This window comes from Eleginops maclovinus, chromosome 20 (genome assembly GCF_036324505.1).
Source record: "Eleginops maclovinus isolate JMC-PN-2008 ecotype Puerto Natales chromosome 20, JC_Emac_rtc_rv5, whole genome shotgun sequence".
Classification (NCBI taxonomy): Eukaryota; Metazoa; Chordata; class Actinopteri; order Perciformes; family Eleginopidae; genus Eleginops; species Eleginops maclovinus.
Genome location: NC_086368.1, coordinates 29,092,204 through 29,111,585, shown reverse-complemented (window position 1 = coordinate 29,111,585; position 19,382 = coordinate 29,092,204). Strand labels below are relative to the sequence as shown.

The window sequence follows — 19,382 nt, the reverse complement described above, 5'->3', positions numbered from 1 at the left end:
TATATATTTAATGACTGGATTATGATTACTGAAGCATTCGTGTGTTCGTTACAGCTGGTATATTAGTTTTTAATTGCTTTATATACAGAGGCCGAATCCTAACATATAGGTTTATGTCAGTGTTTATTTATTAGTGATTTATATTTAGTTTTAGTTAATTATGTAAATCTCTAAAGTAACTTTAATTAAAACAAGTGGACTAAAAAAGTGAAATGGAAATATTCAAGTACCACAACATCAGACTTAAATACACCACTCGAGTTAATGTACTTTATTACATTACACCACTGATTGTGATGATGAGACACACTCACAAGCTGAAAACAGTCGCTGTCACAGCTGGTGAGGAAAGAGTTCTGCTTTACAGTCAGATGAGTGAGCTGCAGGACTCAGTGGCGTGGTGTAATTAGTGTCATTAGACAGTTGGTTTCTTTTTCAGCCACGGTGTGGTTCTCTTTAAGGCGAAGAATAACCAAATCAAGTCCAAAAATCAAGTTATCAAACGGCTTAGTTGAATACTCCATTCTGATTGGTCAATTTGGACATTCTACAGTCTGTTATTTCTCTAGTGAAGTGCAGTCATATCAATCCGCAGAAAGGAGTCCGGTCAATTTAACCTCAGCTGCGACCGAAATAAAACATGTGAGGTTCCTCTCCATTAACCAATCAGAATTACCCTGGAATCATTTTTGAATATACATTTTTATATTTGATTCGAGCAGCAAACCTTGGCTTCATGATGGCGAAACGGTCCTCGGTAAAGAGAGAGCACAAGAGAAGGAGAGAGGTTAAAGACAGAGAGAGAGCTGGACGTCAGAGAAATCCACACAAGACAGACAGGAAGTAAACACTAACAGGAACACAGCATGGGCTCTGGCAGTGTTTGAAGACTGGGGAAATAAATGTGGACAGACTTGGACAGGTACAGAAAACCTCGATCTGTGCAGCCGTCATTTTTAGTGACGATGCTGTCAACACAGTTCAAGACGTTGGTACGCACTGGAAGGGACTATTTTCTCTTAGCAGAAGCAAAAGTCAGTTGTTTTCCTCAATGTTGTGTGTGCAGCGGTGTAATGAGCGGGATAAAGTGCAGCGAGGTGGTCAATAATGAAAGAAGACCACTGTGATCAGGATCCCGAAGGAAAGCGTCTTTCTCTTCGGAGGGAAAGTGAAACCACATTTCAACATCCGCCGTGTAAAAACGAGAGCCTGTCAGCATCCCTGAGGAGACTGACAGAGAGAGAAAGTAGGGCAAAGGCCCCTCGACTTATCCCCCACTCAGCTGCAGACACATCCACCTGGCAGCGACCCACTCTGGCTCCAGCTGTTTGATGCCTGGATTAAAGGTTCAAGTGGGGTCAGACGGGCCTGTCGTTAGCCGTAATAACATCCAGTCACTGTAATGGATTCTGAACCGGCCGCGTGCTGAGCCGGGTCACGCACTTCACTGATCCCTCACTGCAGACAGGGAGCATCAGCTGATTTCAAATGCCTTCTGTTTCAAAGATTTCTGGTCAAATTATGTATTTTTCTTTTTATAAACCATCCTGTGGACAGATGCATACCAACAGTGAAAGCAGCTTTTGATAATTATGCCCCAAAGGTATGGAGCAAAACACCTATCAGGGAAGCCTGCTCTGTGGAAGTCTTTACGTCTAAACTTATTTGTACAATTTAGCCTTTTAGGAAGCTCCTGCTCTCCTCTAATACACTGCGATGCATTTTGTGTTGTATTTGCACTATCCTCCTTTTAATGCACGATGTTATCAGTGTACCGTTAATCCAAAGGTAGTTTTTATACGTGTATTTGAAGTTAGATGGTATGTCTTTTGCTGGTAACTGTCTTCTGTGTGAACTACATTTTCTGTGAGTATGTTAGGAGATGTCTACTGTGAAGCACTTTGAACTGCAGCTGGTGTATGAAAGGTGTTTATGAGTTTATTATTAATATGAATAACTCTGCACGTTGCTCTCATGGTTGGATGCTAACTGCATTTCAGGGTCGCTTAATGAACCTACTGTTCTAAATAAAAGTCTCCTGGAGCAGAATGTGTGATATTGATTATAGATTAAGTAGTAATAGTAAAGAAGATACATATTTTGTACTTCACTTAATGATCTTACATGTGCTCAGCTCCTAGCTCCTTGTGTACAGTCACTTGCATGTTTATTTAGCCTTCCATCTTTTGTCATCACTCTCCCTTTCTCAAACCAGAACAGCCGGTTCTTCCACTAACACAAACACACAGAGAAGAATTAAAACACAACTCAGAGTTTATATCAGGCACTTCCTTCAGGCGTTGTGGAGTAGAAACGTCCGAACCAAACGCTAATTGCTGCCACTCCCGGAATAACTGACTGAGAGAGTATCTAAACAAACAGCACGTTACAGATCGACCTTTTCCAAACACTTCCTGCTGAAGCTGGGCTGCTTCGTCCGCATTGTTCCTGAGAGACTGAGTTCCTCTGTGTGAGGAAGTGTTGTGTTACTGATACTCTGACCCGCAGTGACCCGCAGAGCTTACATTATATTACATAACATTTGCTCCAATTCAACTCACAATGAGGGGAATCCACCTCTGTTGATGGGTATCGGAAACTGGTGCTAAATTGGTATTTGTGTGACCCTACGGTTGGTGAGGAGCTAAGGTGAGGAAGGCGCTCAAATGTTTTAAATGTTGAGCCTTATCTCTGAGTCAGTCTGTGATCCTCACCGGCAAACACTGAACCAGACTGCACATACAACACGCTGTACACCTGAAGCAACGGAGTCCAGTTAGTTTGGTGATGTTCCAGCAGTGGCTCAGTCAGTAGGGGCTTGGGGATCATAGGGTCGCCGGTTCAAGTCCCCGAACAGACTTGAAATATGGAAATGGACTGCTACTTGGAGAGGTCCCAGTTCACCTCCTGGGCCCTGCTGTGGTGCCATTGAGCAAGGCACCTCCAATCACCCCTCCCCATTGTTCCCCGGGTGCTAAATGCAGAGGACAAATTTCAGTGTGTGTGCTCTGCTGTGTGCATGTGTGTGAGCAGTAAAGAGGGTTTCATCCTCCGACTCTAATTCTAATGTTTGGTAGTGAATAGCTAGCATAGCAGACATTGCTAACTCCATGCTATTTAAGTTAGCCTAACTTTGAACTTTGCAAATGTTCACTTGGGCACAGGTGTGTCTGCCTTTTGATACTTTTACATACATGGAATAACTACTTTTGCGACAGTTTTAAGGGATACTAAAGTGTATTTAAAACAACCCGGGTGTTGGTTCAAACACGGCTACACCATAGCTCATTAATGCTACATGCACAGAAATGAAGTGCATTGAGATTACGCATCAGGAATAACGGGTGATAAGAAGATGCTGATTTTATACGGCTGATATGCTATGAATACAACACATGAGTTAAATATAATTCACACATCATGTCAAAATTAGATTGATTTTAAATCAAAACTCTCATTAGAGGGCAAAGGGTTACCTTATTCTCTTTTATGCTGATTGTGTAATCTCGTTAATCCATAACTCCTCGAGCCTGCCAACTGAACATGTCAAAGAAAGGACATTTTATATAAGAGCTATACTTAAGTACTATTTTTAATGTTGTGACATTAATCCTGCTAGTAATCCCTTTTTTAAAAGAAATGAAACATTCCTCTGATTCATTTTTGTATGTATCTGTGAGGGAATACAGCTAATTGTTTTTTTAAATGCTGATTACATAATCCATGTAATCCGTTACTCCTTGAGTCTGATTGTTATTTATCATGAAACAGGTTTTAACTGGCTGCTGCCCTCAGAGGCGACCCACATGTTTTTCCACGCAGCAGAGGCCTCTTGAGTGACAGGCTGACAGCACCCGCCTCTTTCCACCAGTACCGACCAATCAGGCTGCAGGACTTGGTCGAGCCTTCAGCTGCAGCCTCTCATTTCTCACTACAGTAACACACACTGGAGTCATGTGACGGTGCTATAGTAGAGCCGAGAGATCCAGCCTCAGTCAGTGAACGCTGCTGCTGCTGCATGGTGGCTCAAGGGCAAAGCCTTTAAACTCCCCCCTTTTGGATACTAACACTACTCCCTGGGTATTTTGCATCGGGATTACTATACCCTCTTTCATTGAGCAAGGTAAGGGTGCTAACTTCGATGAAGTGGTGCGTTCAGGGGTGCAGGCTGCCATATGCTGCAGCGAGCTGGACGAAAACATGTTTACGTTGGGAGTGAAGACGCGCGCTTACTCATGCGTTATGCATTGCGGGAGGACGCGCAGGAAAACACCACACACTCCGATATTATGGAATATTATGGGGTTTTGATTGTGGCTCTGCTGCAGTTGAACAGCAACAGCATGTGAATGAATTGCATTGGAATGGTTTCATGTTCGCAGCTGAGCATGTCAGGGGGTTTTGAAGTTCTCTGACCCATGCTGCCTGCAACATAAGGTGGTTGTAATTTGAAAAATATGACATTTAATGCATCTCCATTTAGTTTTCCACTTTATGTAACAAAACTGCACATATCCTATTTTATTACTCCGAGTATTTTGTCATATGATACAGTTGTTTGGTAAATCGTGACAATATTTTTATGATATATTAGTATTTGTTATCTGTTTTTTGTCGTTTTTTATGACTTCTTTAACTGTGTTTATGTATGCATCATGTACACCAAGGCCAATTCCTCCTATGTGTAAACCTACTTGGCAATAAACCCGTTTCTGATTCTGTTTACATGCATGCCCATGTGGTGTTACTATAGATCCCCTGGAGATGAATCACAGTGTGCCTGCAGGAGGCGACACCAGCAGCAGTCTGCATGTTGAAATGATAAATCTGAGCAGAGAAAGGTTATCAAAGATCCTCTCCTCCAGCTCCAGAGTCTCTGTCCTGTAAACGGAGCAGCAGCTGATTTACGCAGCGCGGTGTTTCTGATCGCAGTGTTGACAGGCTCTCCTCTGGGTGGGTTTACTCCCGGTCACCGCGCAGGGGCCCTGGGTGGATAGGAGGGAGGGGGGGGGATGTGTAGAGGCAGTGTGTGACCTCCAGGAGAATAACCTACTCATGAAGTGTATGCTGTATGAAAAGAAATGTGAAGAGGTTTACTCCTACTGCATGATCCACATGATACTGACAGGGTTTGGAGGCTTACTTTAATCTGTTAAAATGAGTAGGTAGCAACCCCAAACTAACCCTGCTTTTGGATTTCCTCAATATCAAATGCAAATGAAGCCAAAAGAATACAAATATTAACCAGATGTTTATAACTGAAGTGTATTATGGAGACAACAGAACAAAGTGACCTTAGAAAATAAGGAAACCAATTATATTTAGGATCAAAAATATGTCCTTTTAAAAGATAAACTAGACCTACAGAATACTATGGTTTACAAATGCAGTTTAACACGTTCATTAAAAGTAGATAATATTGTGTTTAATAAGTCAGGCTTCTATCGACTGCATTAACATCACGATATTTAAAATCACCAAGAATAAAAACCAAAAATACAATTCAGTTCACCTGTAATATATAATCCTGCCAGTAATCCTCAGTCTTTTAACGTCCTTTTTAATGCAACTGTAAGGGATCGCAGATACCTCCCTCTTTACTCCTCAGTTTGTAATCTCATTACTTGTAATCTGTTTCTCCCCGAGCCGGAGTACTGATATTTACAGGGGTTATAGTAGATTGTATTAACTACTGTACTTAAGTACTATTTGACATATACTATTCTCAAGATTCCTTTAATTGTCAATATATGAATCCAGCGAAACTTTATGCATTATGGTGCAAAACAATACAACACAACAAATACTAATCAACAATACAGTCAAGGCAGTGAAAATTCCATAAATACGTTATTGCACATTAGCTTTTGCACGTGTACTTTTGTTCCATACTTTCCATTTTGTCCTACATTGTAATCCACCACACTTGTAGTTATACGTTTTATCTATAAAACACAGGACATGATACGGTACTGTTCCACTAATCCAGCCAGTGTTTCACAAGTTAGTTAAAGTGGATGCACATTGACAAATGGCATCATTAAAATGCTGTTTCTTTGCTTGTATTTGTTTATGAAAAGATTCCTTCTGCATACTAAAACTTTTACTCTTGACAAATGAGCTAAATGAAGCCAATAATACGTATGAACTTCTGCAGCAGTAGCATTTTCAGTCCGGGAGTTTCTCTTGTAAAAGAGTAATTAATGACCATTTACTACTATTGTAAAGGATCTGATTGCTTCTTCCACAACTGGATCAATAAATCATGAAGTAAATATGCTGAGGTTGTCAAACAATAGCCTCATTATGGTGGAAGAGGAATTGAAACATCAATCAAAACATTAATGTGTGCTTTGTCTGTGTTTATTTCCATGTAGACACACTGTATCCTGGGTGCAGACCTTGGATTGTTCAGAGTGCGGGGCTACTTTTTCCACCGTGAGAGAGAACACCAGGTGTTCCACTATCTCACCCTCGACTGGGAGAGCGCACTTGTTGACCTGAGGGTTTTTTTTGGCCAAACTTTCCCAGGGATAATTATCTCACAATTCATCCTAAACATAGACTCCGAGTCCAGCAGGAGACAGCGGTTTGGCACCCTCCAGGGATGGTGGATAACACTCCGGTTAGCGAGGAGACTTTTCTTCACACTGGATCTCCGCAGGCCTACGTGGTGACGGACCTGAGCTCCTACCAGGTGATGCCGTCGCCGTTTTCGGAGGACGACCTGAGCGAGTCGTCCAGCCCTCGGTCCTGCTCCAGCCCGGACTCCCAGCTGCTCAGCTCCAGCTATGGCAGCACCTCCAGCGCAGAGAGCCAGGACAGCATGCTGGATCAGCTGCTGTCCCAGGCCTCGCTAGGAGGAGCTAACGGTGTGCCTTCAGGATCCGTGGCCCAGATATCCTCTTTCTTCTGTGACTCCAGGAGAGACGGGTCCTCCAAACGGGAGTCCGTCAAAGAGGAACAGTTTGACTTCCTCACCTGGTCCAATGTGGAGGCGGAGGAACAACCTGGAGGCTCCTTCCAGCCCACACTGGAGGAGATCGAAGAGTTCCTGGAGGAGAATATGGAAGTGGTTACGATGAAGCAGGAAATCAGAGAGGGTTGTCTCGAGTTGGGACTGGAGGAGGCTCTTGGTCTTGGAGTTGGTTTGGAGTGGTGCAGGGACGCCTCCCCCGTGCCTAAACTCGAACCAGAGGCCAAACATTCAGACCAAACCGTCCCCACTGCTGCCTCCAGTGAGACCAAAACCACATCGGTCGACCCAGCACATGAATCCAGCAAAGACGCCAACAAGGCTTCAGCCAACAAGGCTTCAGCCAACAAGCCTTCAGCGGTCGTCCTGCAGATTCAGCCCCTTCAGATAAAGCAAGAGCCCACAGCTGCTCCTCTGACGCCGGCCGCCCAGCCCCCTCCGCCGGCCGCAGCCTCAGACATCAAAATCGCACAGCTTCTGGTCAACATCCAGGGCCAGACCTTTGCCCTGGTGCCCCACATCGTGCCCAACCCCGGCCTGAACGTCTCCTCCAAGTTCGTTCGCATCGCTCCCGTCCCCATCGCCTCCAAGCCTCTGGGGTTCGGGGACGGCTCGGCCAGCCTCGGCTCGGGGATTCTCGTCGGGGGTCAAAAGTTTCAGAAGAACCCGGTGGCGGATCTTATCAAAATGCACAAATGCACTTTTCCTGGATGCACCAAGATGTACACCAAGAGCAGCCACCTGAAGGCCCACCTGAGGAGGCACACGGGGGAGAAGCCTTTCGCCTGCAACTGGCAGGGCTGTGGATGGAGGTGAGTCCTGGGGAGGGAGGGAGGGAGTGGATCTATGTTCTTCTGCGGTTCCCTTTAGTGTTTACTTCCTGTCTGTCTTATTTGGCTGATCCAGTTGGTGTTTACTTCCTGTCTGTCTTATTTGGCTGTTCCAGTTGGTGTTTACTTCCTGTCTGTCTTCTTCTGCTGTTGATTTCTCTGACGTCCAGCACTCTTTTTAAGCCTCCTTCCTTCTCTTCTTCTCTTTTCACTTTCTTTACTTGGGACAGTTTAGCCATTATGAATCCACTTGCATGCTGTAGTCCCGTGACCCTCCTTATCAAAGGTCCGTTAGCGGAAAATAACAACCTCTAAAAAGTCCGAATGAACCAATCAGAATCGAGTATTCAACTAAGCCAAGTAATACCTTACATTTTACGCCATTCAGTCATGATGGGAGCGTTTTGAGTTTGAAGTATTTTGCAGAAGGACACATGTTGACTGCTGTTTGAAGGCAATGACAGCAGACTCTAGCATGTGTGCGCATGATTTAAAAAGGGCTTGACCCCCATTTGTTAGGGAGGCAGCAGTAATTATACGTCAGTGAACATGTGCTGAGCAGGGTGTCATGTTGCTCAACGGAAACAAGTGTGGAGCAAAATGTAACTGACCTGTCTCTCTCATGGTCGTCTCGTAGCACTGAGACCCCTCAGAGCGCCGAGCAACTGTACATAAGAGAAAACATGGATGTCATTACTTCTAATAGGGTGAATTACCATGGAAGTCCTGGCTTTCTGTTTTGTGAAAAGCTATGAGACTCTCAGTTATTTAAAGACCCGTTGAAGCGAATCCAAGAAAAACAGTCAATATGTTTTCTTCCCTAAGCCCTTGAGCTGAAGAGATCTTAATGACTGCCGCCTCAGAGGTGTTAATTGGAACATGTGAAGTGGGGGTTAGCTTGCACAATCGCACTCCTCGTCAGGCGGTGAGAAACCTGTACAGGAATAGCCGGGGTGTCTTTTTTTTGGGGGGGGGGGGGGTGGGCTGTAAACTAAATCTGGGACAGAGCATGTGGGCTGAAGTCACATGTGCACAACATGGGCCCCCTCCTGGTGAGACAGCTGTGCAGTTGCTGGGGCAGTAAAAGTGTGTGTGCGTGGGGAGGAGATGTGTGTGTGTGTACTCGTGTATGCTCAGTATAACGAGGCGAGATAACATTTTCAACAGCCTGCGTGTAATCGAGAAAAGCGGATGTCTTCCTCTGCCTGGAAGTGTGTGTGTGTGTGTGTGTGTGTGTGTGTGTGTGTGTGTGTGTGTGTGTGTGTGTGTGTGTGTGTGTGTGTGATTAACTGGTGAAATGAGTGTCACAGCCTCAGACGTGTTCTGTAGACCTGTTGTCTCCTCAGGATGGACAAACATACAAATGATGCGACTGAATATTGAAGATAATTTATTCAATTAATTGGAACACATTGCCTCTCCTAAACTCCTAAACGTAAAGTCCACCGAGCTTCGTTCATTAGCATGGCTCCTCTGCTTCACTTCAAACAAACAAGCAAGCATCTAAAACACCAAGACATTTAAATCCAAAACTCTCAGGTGCTTCATCGTATTTATCCGTCGAGTACAGCTCGCTAGATTCCTCCACAAAGAGAGCAACGGCCGTCCTGTTTACGGACGGGGCAGCAGGGCATGTAATCAGAGGGGCAGAGCATTGTGTTTGGGTACAAGGCCCCGCCTGTGGTGCTCACACACTCACTAAACAACAGCAGTTCGCCTGTAGGGACTGAGCAATTTAGAGTCCTAATGCATCATTACACGTGGAGTATTTCAACTTTTGATGACAACGTATTTCCTTTCAACAAAAAATAGATATATTAAATCAATTTAAAACTACACTTTGTTTTGGTTTCTGTTTGGTCGTCTTTTGTTTTTTTTGTGCCTCTTTTAGGTATTTATCCTTATAGTTTTCTACTTACATGAACTCCTTATCTCATAAACTGAATCACTCACATGAAACATACAAAAATAAATCAATTATTTAAATGATTTAAAAAAATACAACTGAAGACGTCCATCAATCTGATTTTATATATTAATAATAATAATCAATAAACAAATAATTCATGAATATTAAACCTTTCATTTCTATGATTATTTGTATATATATAAAAAAATATAAACATTATAAAAATGTCCTTTTGCAATTAATTATGATTATCTTTATGATGTTTTTTAGAAGCACGTTAATTATTTTAGGGTGTGAGGGAGCGAGAAAGCATGTCACTTATGTTTGGAGGCCATCATGGACTGGCTTTGGTTGATCGTTTTTAGCAGAGCAGCTGTAACCTTTTTGCCTGAGAAAGCCCAGCGCTATTCCCAAGCTGGTAAAACTGCTGATAATAAACCTCAATTGAGCCAAGTGGTGTTCGGCCTCATTACATTAATTACTGGACATTTTTCTGACGACTACAGCTAGCTAAACATGTCTTAAACTAACTTAACTCCACAGTGAGTCAAGCAATTATCCTGTAACCGTACACCCACCAAACCAACGAAAAATCCCCAAGAAAGGGGAAGCCAAAAATCCATTGCACTTTTCAGTTTTCCATGCTGTATATGAATCGTTTGGAGGACCGTCGCTAACTGACCATCGTCGGTTCAGGCATGAGACAAGGATCTGTGGTTAGTCCAGAGAGTATCAAACAGGCTGGGTAATGCTAACATGCTAACAACAGGTGTGCTACCCCATGATGCTAATCCTGTATTCACACTGTGGGTCAACTTATGGACGTCAACCCAGCACGACACTGTTGCAGAGTTCTACTTTAATGCTACACACACACACACACACACACACACACACACACACACACACACACACACACACACACACACACACACACACACACATTCAGTTCCTAAACCTGCAATGACACGGTGCATGTGTCGGTGTGTGTCATGTGCCTTGCATGCGTGCACAGATCTATGCATGTGGCATGTTTACATGACTTGCATGAACATGTGAGTCCAAAGTATCCCAGCCAGTAAGACGATACGTGATTTGACTTTTACCTGCCACAGCCTGCAAAGATCAGCCCTGAGGAGTTCCTGCTTTAAGCATTCACTCCTTCATGAGCGCTCATCATGCATGCACGTACCGAGGGATCGATAAAACCCCCGTGAGGCTGAGTGTAGCTGGACTTGTAATGCTGTGTGCATCCTAGCTGCAGAAATGTGTGCAGCCCTCGTCCAGGCTGTGTTTCCAGACTTAACAAAGGGCTCTCTTGTCCGTACACAAAAGGCAGGATGTAGTTGGGATGGAAGTGTGTGTGTGAGAACCAGTGTGTGTGTGTGTGTGTGTGTGTGTGTGTGTGAGACCCACTGTATGTGATGGGGTGAATGAGGGGGGGAGAACAAAGCAAGAAAAATAGGAAAAATTGTAAAGCAAATGGATGAGGAGCAGAGGGATTTAAAAAAAGGAAAAGACAGAAGCAGAGTTGCTGGAGGGAAGCTGATGGAGTGGGGGGGTTTGTTAGCGGCCTGTTTCAGTTTTGCACACAATCACTTGAAGGCAGCAGCAGTGAGGAACTGAAGCGAACAAAGACAAAGTGCTGAATAGTTACCATGACTGTGGGCCAGGAACGCCACGCTGCATAAAAGGGAAGAGAGGGATCGCCCCGGGTTCTTACACAGACTGGGAGGAACGGGGGGGGGCGGGGCGGGGGACCATACTGTACTTTATATTCAAACTGTACGGTAGCAAAGAGGCAGTTCAGCTGGACCCAACATTTCACATGTTTAGTAGTTTGTTTGACCCCTATAGGCCCAATTCCAAACTGACCCTGCTCCGATTGGTTAGCTGGCCAGCTCTGTTGTGATTGGTCAACCGCTTAGAGATGTCCCGCCCCTTAGCCTCGTCACATACAATGTGTTGGAGTCCATAGTGATGTCATTATGATCCGGAAGTAAACAAAGGAGTCAAATGGAGGCGTTTAAGGCAGGGGAACACTGGGATTTTAGCCTCTGCAGCCCGTTAACATGCACCCCAACATGTATAACACACTAACGGAAAGAGAAAACCTCAATAAATAATATGAAAGAGCCTCTTTGATACTCCTTTCTATTGAGTGTCAGTCTGCAGTGTAGCCTTCTGAGATGTTTTATTTAAAATCCCACCTCATATGTTCACCAGGAAGCACTGTAGGTATCGCAGTTTGTAAATCACACTCATTTACTGAGTACTGGTGATGATCAGTCATGTAAAACCACTACCACCTCCGCCCCAAGCTCCATTGAACACACCCACCGATATGAGTCAAAATGTCCAAAACACAGAGAGCCCTTCTGCGCTGACCACATCTTTAAAACATCTGTTTAGGCTGCTCTATTTTTACGTGTGAAATTTCCTCCAGCGTTCATCCTGTGGTGACTGCTTGCTTCTCATTAGGATAAACTTATTGTGCACATGCAACTTGTTACCAACCCATGGAGGGGCAATGGGAAAATGGTTAGCGGAGGTAACTGGAGATGGAGGAAAATAACTGATCCATCTTCCCAGGTCACTGTGTGGACTTACTGTGCTGCTTCGATTACTAGGAGGTACATTGTAGGGGTTATTGACTCTAAGTGTCTCTGTTCATAAACTGCTGGATGCTGCACTTTAGCTGCTAGCTGTAGCTTGTTGTATCTCCATACGACGCAGGTTTTTCCAGTCGATCCATTCCTCATCTTGTCAGAGCAACATCTGGCCTGCAGAACCTGGCAGGGGGTCGTCTGTTTCAGAGAAACGGGGTTACTGGGAAGAAGCACAGTAGGATCACAGTGTCCCTGAGATGTCAGATGTTAGGTCTTTATGCCTACTGCCTGAATCTGCTTAATGAGATCTTATTGTTGTGTGTGTATTTACTGTCTGTCTGGCCCTAATCCTATTCCTTTAATTTCAAAATGTCTACTTTTTCAGATTTCAGACATATTTTCAAAATTCAAAAAGATCTACATTTTCTCTCAAATCTCTGACTTATATCCAAATTCTGATTTCTTTTCAATTTGTTTTTAAATGTGCGACTATTTCTTTCAAAATTCCACAATTTTCTCAAAAATCTCGCCTTTTTTTCCCCTGCATGGATCAGATGTTCTCTCTCCTCTGTCAGATGTTCTGTTCTGTAGGCTAATACTGTAAGGGTGAATCACCTACTGCCTGAATCTGCTTTATGGTTTTCTCTTTCTTTGGTTCCTTTGATTATAAAACATTGCTTCTTTAATTCCCAGGTTTTCCCGATCAGATGAGCTGTCCAGACACCGGCGTTCCCACTCAGGAGTGAAGCCCTACCAGTGTCCGGTTTGCGAGAAGAGGTTCGCCCGCAGCGACCACCTGTCAAAACACATCAAAGTCCACCGCTTTCCACGAAACAGCCGGACCGTTCGCTCAGCAAACTGAAGCCGGGATGCGTCTGTAACAGAAACAGGAGCACAGTGTGAATGTTCATCAGTTATATGTGAGGGTTATGTCAGTGGAAGCATGCCTTGCCTTCATCCGTCTGTGATTGTCCTAATTTATTGTACAAAGACTGACACGTCCTGCCAGCGTGTGTTGCCCGAGCAGGAGATTAGATTAGTTTATTTACCGTCAGTCTGGATCATGTGATACCCTCAGTGATAGTCTTGCATGTCCCTTTTACCTGGGTCAAAACGACTGCCTTTAACCGTCCTGAAAGCTGCCAGTGTCGTGGACATTCCTCGTCTTATGCAAAGTTTGGGAACTCGGAGGACGTTACTCTTCACTCCACTTGGGGTCCGCAGGGAGTTTTTTTCCCCTGTTTTATTCTACTTTTTGCTGCCTTGCTCCACATTACAGCTGACCAGTTGTTTATTCACATCCTACAGCAGCTTTGTAAACCTGCTGGGACATGAGGAGGAGAATCACAAAGCCACACAAGGCTTCTAAACTGGAAAAGTGTTGAATCTGCCTTGTGATCAGTGTTTGTTTGTTGTTTTGTAAAGCTAAATCATGTGAATCTACTTGCTACCAAGCCCCCAGGAAGAGCACCGGCCGTTGAAGCTAATTTCCCTAGTGGCCAAACACTGGTACTACAACTTCTGTTCTAGTTTGTGTTGCTCAAAAAAAAGTTTCCCATTGACTTGCATTGGGAAAGAGATGTCTGTGAATCAACGGATCAGCTAAATAAACTACCCAGCACGAACACTTTTATAGCCCTTATTTAAGATTATTAGGGTCTATACGTTGAGTTCGAGGGAGTTATTTTACCATTCATTTTACTGGGCCAAGAGTGGAAAATTGGAGGCGGGGCTTAAGACTAGGAGGCGGGGTTATAGTTTGAGAGGTGGAGCTTGCATATGGGAGGCGGGGCTTAATGCAAACTGAAGTCCAAGATGATTTGGGAACTTTTTAAATCAGTAGTTGCCCCATTTTTGTCTCCACTGAGCAACTCTCTCCAGTTCTCTTTATACATCCATATTTGCTACTGGTCTTCTCTTTGTATATCTCGCTTTTCTGGCCTTACTGTACCACAAAATCCTTATTAGAGATCCAAATGGTTTGGGAAGTCAGACTTTAAATTGGTGTTAAGTGACAAAAAGCCGTCCTTATATTGTCCCTGAATGTCTCAGTCTGCTATGATGATGATTATTAATATTCTGCTCATGACTTGACACAAGATCTGCCTCAATCCTGCTTTATCTGTAACCGAAACACCCTGACAGCCTTGTAAGGGGACACCGAGGGAGTGGTGCTAAACTACCAGGACAAAAGGGCTTCTGGGAAACGTAGTCATCTCTTTTGAGGCCATACTTTGTAGTTGTTCTCAGACATCGCCCCGCGGTGAACATATAGGGGTGTGGCGATGCCGTCCATGTGTGTTACAGCTACAACAAGCAGGGGTACACAACATTGTGCATCATTCCTTCATTCAATTTTTGAATTGTTAACGCTCGTGGGAACACAGGTGTTTTATCGCATCCTATGAATGTATGTAAATATTCCGGATCCAGAGAAACACACAGACACCATATCTTAAAGAAAAACAAATCAGTGGTTGTGAAGATTTCTAGTGTAAACCCTAAATGTGTACATAGCTCAACGTTTCAGTACATATGGATATATTATATATATTTTTTCTTTGTTGTATTGAAGATGCATTTACAAATAAAACTGAAAAGAAAGAAACGTTTTTGCCTTTTTGATTCCTTGTGTTTATTTGCATTGCATTTGATTTTGAGGTCATCTTAGGAAGGTTCCTGACGGAGTGAAATGACCTGGAAGAACCCAAAAGGCAGCCATGATAAGAGCTGTTTGAACTCTCTAGATGATAGGAAAGCAGCTTTGCAATTTCCTCTGTAACCTCCTTTAGCTTAGGAAACACTGGACCCATAACAACCTCTCCCTCACCATCGACAACATCACGCTGACTGCCTCCCCTCACATCCGAAACCTTGGAGTCATCTTCGACAGCAACCTGTCCTTTGAGAACCACATCAAGCACATCACCAAAACTGCCTTCTTCCACGTCAAAAATATATCCCCTCTCCACCCACCACTCTCCTTCTCTGCTGCTGAAACCCTTCACCAGCCTTCATCTCATCCAGACTCGAATACTGCAACAGCATCCTCTCTGGTACACCATCCAGACTCCTCAACAAACTCCAGTACATCCAGAACTCAGCCACCCGTCTCCTCACCCACACCCGCTCCCGTGACCACATCACCCCTGGCCTGCAGAACCTCCACTGGCTCCCCGTCCCACAACGCATCCACTTCACGATCCTTCTCCTCACCCACAAAGCCCTCCATCACCAGGCCCCCCTCCTACCTCACAGTCCTGCTCCAGCACCACACTCCTTCCCGCAGCCTCCGCTCGTCAGACGCAAATCTCCTCTCACTTCCTCCCAGGACCAAACTCCGGACCTGGGGGGACAGAGCCTTTTCTGTCGCTGCCCCCTCCCTCTGGAACTCACTCCCTCAAACATCCGTGACTGCCCCGACCTCCCCCTGTTTGAATCCCATCAAAACTGTAAATGAATGTTGTGTTTTAAATATATTAAGTGTGTTTTCATTATGTTGTTAGGAGTTGTGTCTCTGTAAAGTGTCTTTGAGTTTATAGAAAAGCGCTCTATAAATAAAATGTATTATTATTATTATTATTCCTCAGAGGTGGGAGAAGTACTCGGATCTCATGGCGCTCACACACACACACACACACACACACACACACACACACACACACACACACACACACACACACACACACACACACACACACACACACACACACACACACACACACACACACACACACACTCAAGGCCACATGAGTTCAAACTGAGCGGATGAATTTGATTTGCTGAGCTGTGGTTTTGACCTATCAATTTTACTGTCCACATAATGATAGACAGGTTCTGTGTGAATATGTAGCTCCGTATGTTTTGCTAGTATGTGTTCCTCAGCAGATACAGTGGTCCCCCACAGGGAACGCACTTCCCGTTAGAAAGGAAGCAGTGAGACAATGGGCTGCTCGTACTCCTCCCCTCTCATGTGCTTTGAACACATCGTCTCGTGCACATCTGCATGAAGCATCGAAAGTTTACAGAAACAAATGTTATTGTACTCTCCGACCACTAAAGAGAGCCATCACACACTGAGCAGGGACACTTCATGATTCTGTAATTAGTTTAGGCAGGTTGCAGCTTACAGTGATGCAAGCCAAGTGCAATAAAACGTGTGTTATGCAGGTTGATACTTACAGCCTGAGTTAAAAAAAAGTCTGTAAACCAGCTGCAGAATGGCTGAACAGTGAATCCTGTACAGTGTGGTGCAAGACAGTGGCCAGCAGGTGCAAACACGTGCAGGTGCAAATGTGCTACAACAGCCCGAAACATTTCCATTAGATGAAACACGCTGCAGCTTCAGAACCGATGCAAATACAAAAACTCAACTGTGCCAAAAACACATGCGAATGAAGACTTATTTTCACGAACTTGACAACACATAAAACCAGCCACATGCGAGGACTATCCAGACCAAAATGGTTGGACCATGACTCACTTTTTGCTTGAGAAGACCAAACATGGAAACCTTAGCATTGCATACAGATTCAAAGCTGGTTGAGCACACCAAATCCAACTTATCCAGCATACTTGCACGTTTATTTGACCCTTCAAAGACCCAACTCCCAATAAAAGCACATCTTATCATGACTGTGCAGATTAACCACTGAAAGTAAGATGCACATTTTTCAATTTGCATTCCAAAAACGACGTCATGAATGCACCGAGATGTGACAGAACTAAGTTCAAAGTGGGTCACACTTCAATGTGTTATCAGTGTGTTATTTACTCTGTCTACTATCAGTGTCTCCACTGCGCGGCTGATAAGAATACATACAGGGTTGTAAAAACTTCAGAGGCTTTTTACACATTAACAGCTGCTCTCCTGTCCATGATTTCACACACAGTTGACTCACACTAACACTTATACTGGCTGCTAATCCTGAGAGCTAAGGCTTGTAAAATGCATCAATGATGTGATATGTAGCTCATAAACCTGGAAACGTTTAAATAAAAAAAGCACCTTTTAGTTAATGAACTCTGGGTTGTTCCCTGCTCAATGTAAGGACATTACATCAGTGTGTTAGCTCCAACAGAAACATTAACAATGAATCATCTGTCCTGCATCGTGTCTCTGCGTTATTTCTTTTGTTCTGTCCCTCTGAAGGTTTGGCAGCTCCACCGTGCAGTCATCAGGATTTCCTCTTGTGAGAGCCAAGAGCGCAGAACATCTGTGGGCCATTACACACATTACTGCTGTGTGTGTGTGTGTGTGTGTGTGTGTGTGTGTGTGTGTGTGTGTGTGTGTGTGTCGGTGCGTGTGAGACTTCCTTCAAACTACTGGTAAGACGAGTTTAAAACAAAAGCCTGCAGCAACGTTCAGGAGGAAATCATTTATAACATTCCCTCAACAGTTCTGACTTTAAAGTTACACATTAAACTGTGAGTGCATTTGACAAATCATCACTGCATTCATCTGTATTCATGATTTGCATTGCAGTGAATCAAAGATGTGGGAAACAACTCATTTATAGCACTCCTTAGCGGTGGTGACGTGAAGTCATGTGACCGTGCTGTAGTTCCTTTATAGCCCAACATTAGCCGCCTTTAGCTTAGCGGTGGTGACGTGAAGTCATGTGACCGTGCTGTAGTTCCTTCATAGCCCAACATTAGCCGCCTTTAGCTTAGCGGTGGTGACGTGAAGTCATGTGACCGTGCTGTAGTTCCTTCATAGCCCAACATTAGCCGCCTTTAGCTTAGCGGTGGTGACGTGAAGTCATGTGACCGTGCTGTAGTTCCTTCATAGCCCAGCATTAGCCGCCTTTAGCTTAGCGGTGGTGACGTGAAGTCATGTGACCGTGCTGTAGTTCCTTCATAGCCCAACATTAGCCGCCTTTAGCTTAGCGGTGGTGACGTGAAGTCATGTGACCGTGCTGTAGTTCCTTTATAGCCCAACATTAGCCGCCTTTAGCTTAGCGGTGGTGACGTGAAGTCATGTGACCGTGCTGTAGTTCCTTTATAGCCGAACATCAGCCACCTTTAGCTTAGCGGTGGTGACGTGAAGTCATGTGACCGTGCTGTAGTTCCTTCATAGCCCAGCATTAGCCGCCTTTAGCTTAGCGGTGGTGACGTGAAGTCATGTGACCGTGCTGTAGTTCCTTTATAGCCCAACATTAGCCGCCTTTAGCTTAGCGGTGGAGACATGAAGTCATGTGACCGTGCTGTAGTTCCTTTATTCTGAAATCCAATGGAAAATCCCACTCTTTAAACAAAATGTACAACATATTTTTTGCGTATTGATGTGTATTTTTGCATGTGGTTCTAATTGACAAAAGGATCTTAAATGTATACCTGCATGACATGAAAAACTGTTGAATAATCAGAGAGAAGTTGCTTTTATTCGCACCAATAGTGAAGAAAATAATGAAGGTTTATGGTTTGAACTCAATGCAATGCTAGTCTTAGTGAGTTCCTTTTCACAGCTTTACTGTTGAAATCTTCCCTTCCACTGTGGTTTCAGGAGGAATGAATATGGCCTCCCCTGACAACCTCTGATCACAGAGAATAAGAGTGAAAATAGACGCTTCAGACGTCTCAGTGGACCGACAATTGCAAAAGAGCAGAGGTTGCATATCTGCGTAGGAGTAGTGTGGATAAAGAGAAAGGAGGAGAAAGTTTAGACAAGAGAAGGACTTTAACAGACATAAACTATGAAGTGAGACTGAAGACATTTAGCAATAATTCACAGTATTTCGGGCTAAAAGCCAAATGGAAGAAACATAGACTCAAAAATGTTGGAATGAATTTATCTGAATGAATCCTGGTGTACGATCCACTGTGGTTTGGGTTAGGGAGCAATCATAGTCATATTTCAAATAATCCACCATGGATGTTTGCTGGGAAACGAGATGCTAACAGTGTAGCTACATTTATGGACTCTACTTCTGCCTGTCAATGTTTCCAATTAGGTCCAAAGATGTTGGTTGATGACCAAAAACCTTCAAAATTAAGACATTCCCATCTGACATAGGAGTTTGTTTGCGAGAGACAAACGTACATGAATGCAAGATAAA

At 44.1% G+C, this 19,382-nt stretch overlaps 1 protein-coding gene across 1 annotated transcript; it reads left to right on the top strand.

The window, feature by feature from the left end:
• Positions 1–3,956: 3,956 nt before the first annotated feature.
• Positions 3,957–14,932, top strand: LOC134882192 (Krueppel-like factor 15). Its single transcript, XM_063909790.1, has 3 exons — positions 3,957–4,123; positions 6,378–7,788; positions 13,018–14,932. Exons 2-3 carry the CDS (start codon positions 6,608–6,610, stop codon positions 13,184–13,186), a joined length of 1,350 nt encoding a protein of 449 aa, XP_063765860.1. The 5' UTR covers positions 3,957–4,123; positions 6,378–6,607; the 3' UTR covers positions 13,187–14,932.
• The last annotated feature ends 4,450 nt before the right edge of the window (positions 14,933–19,382 follow it).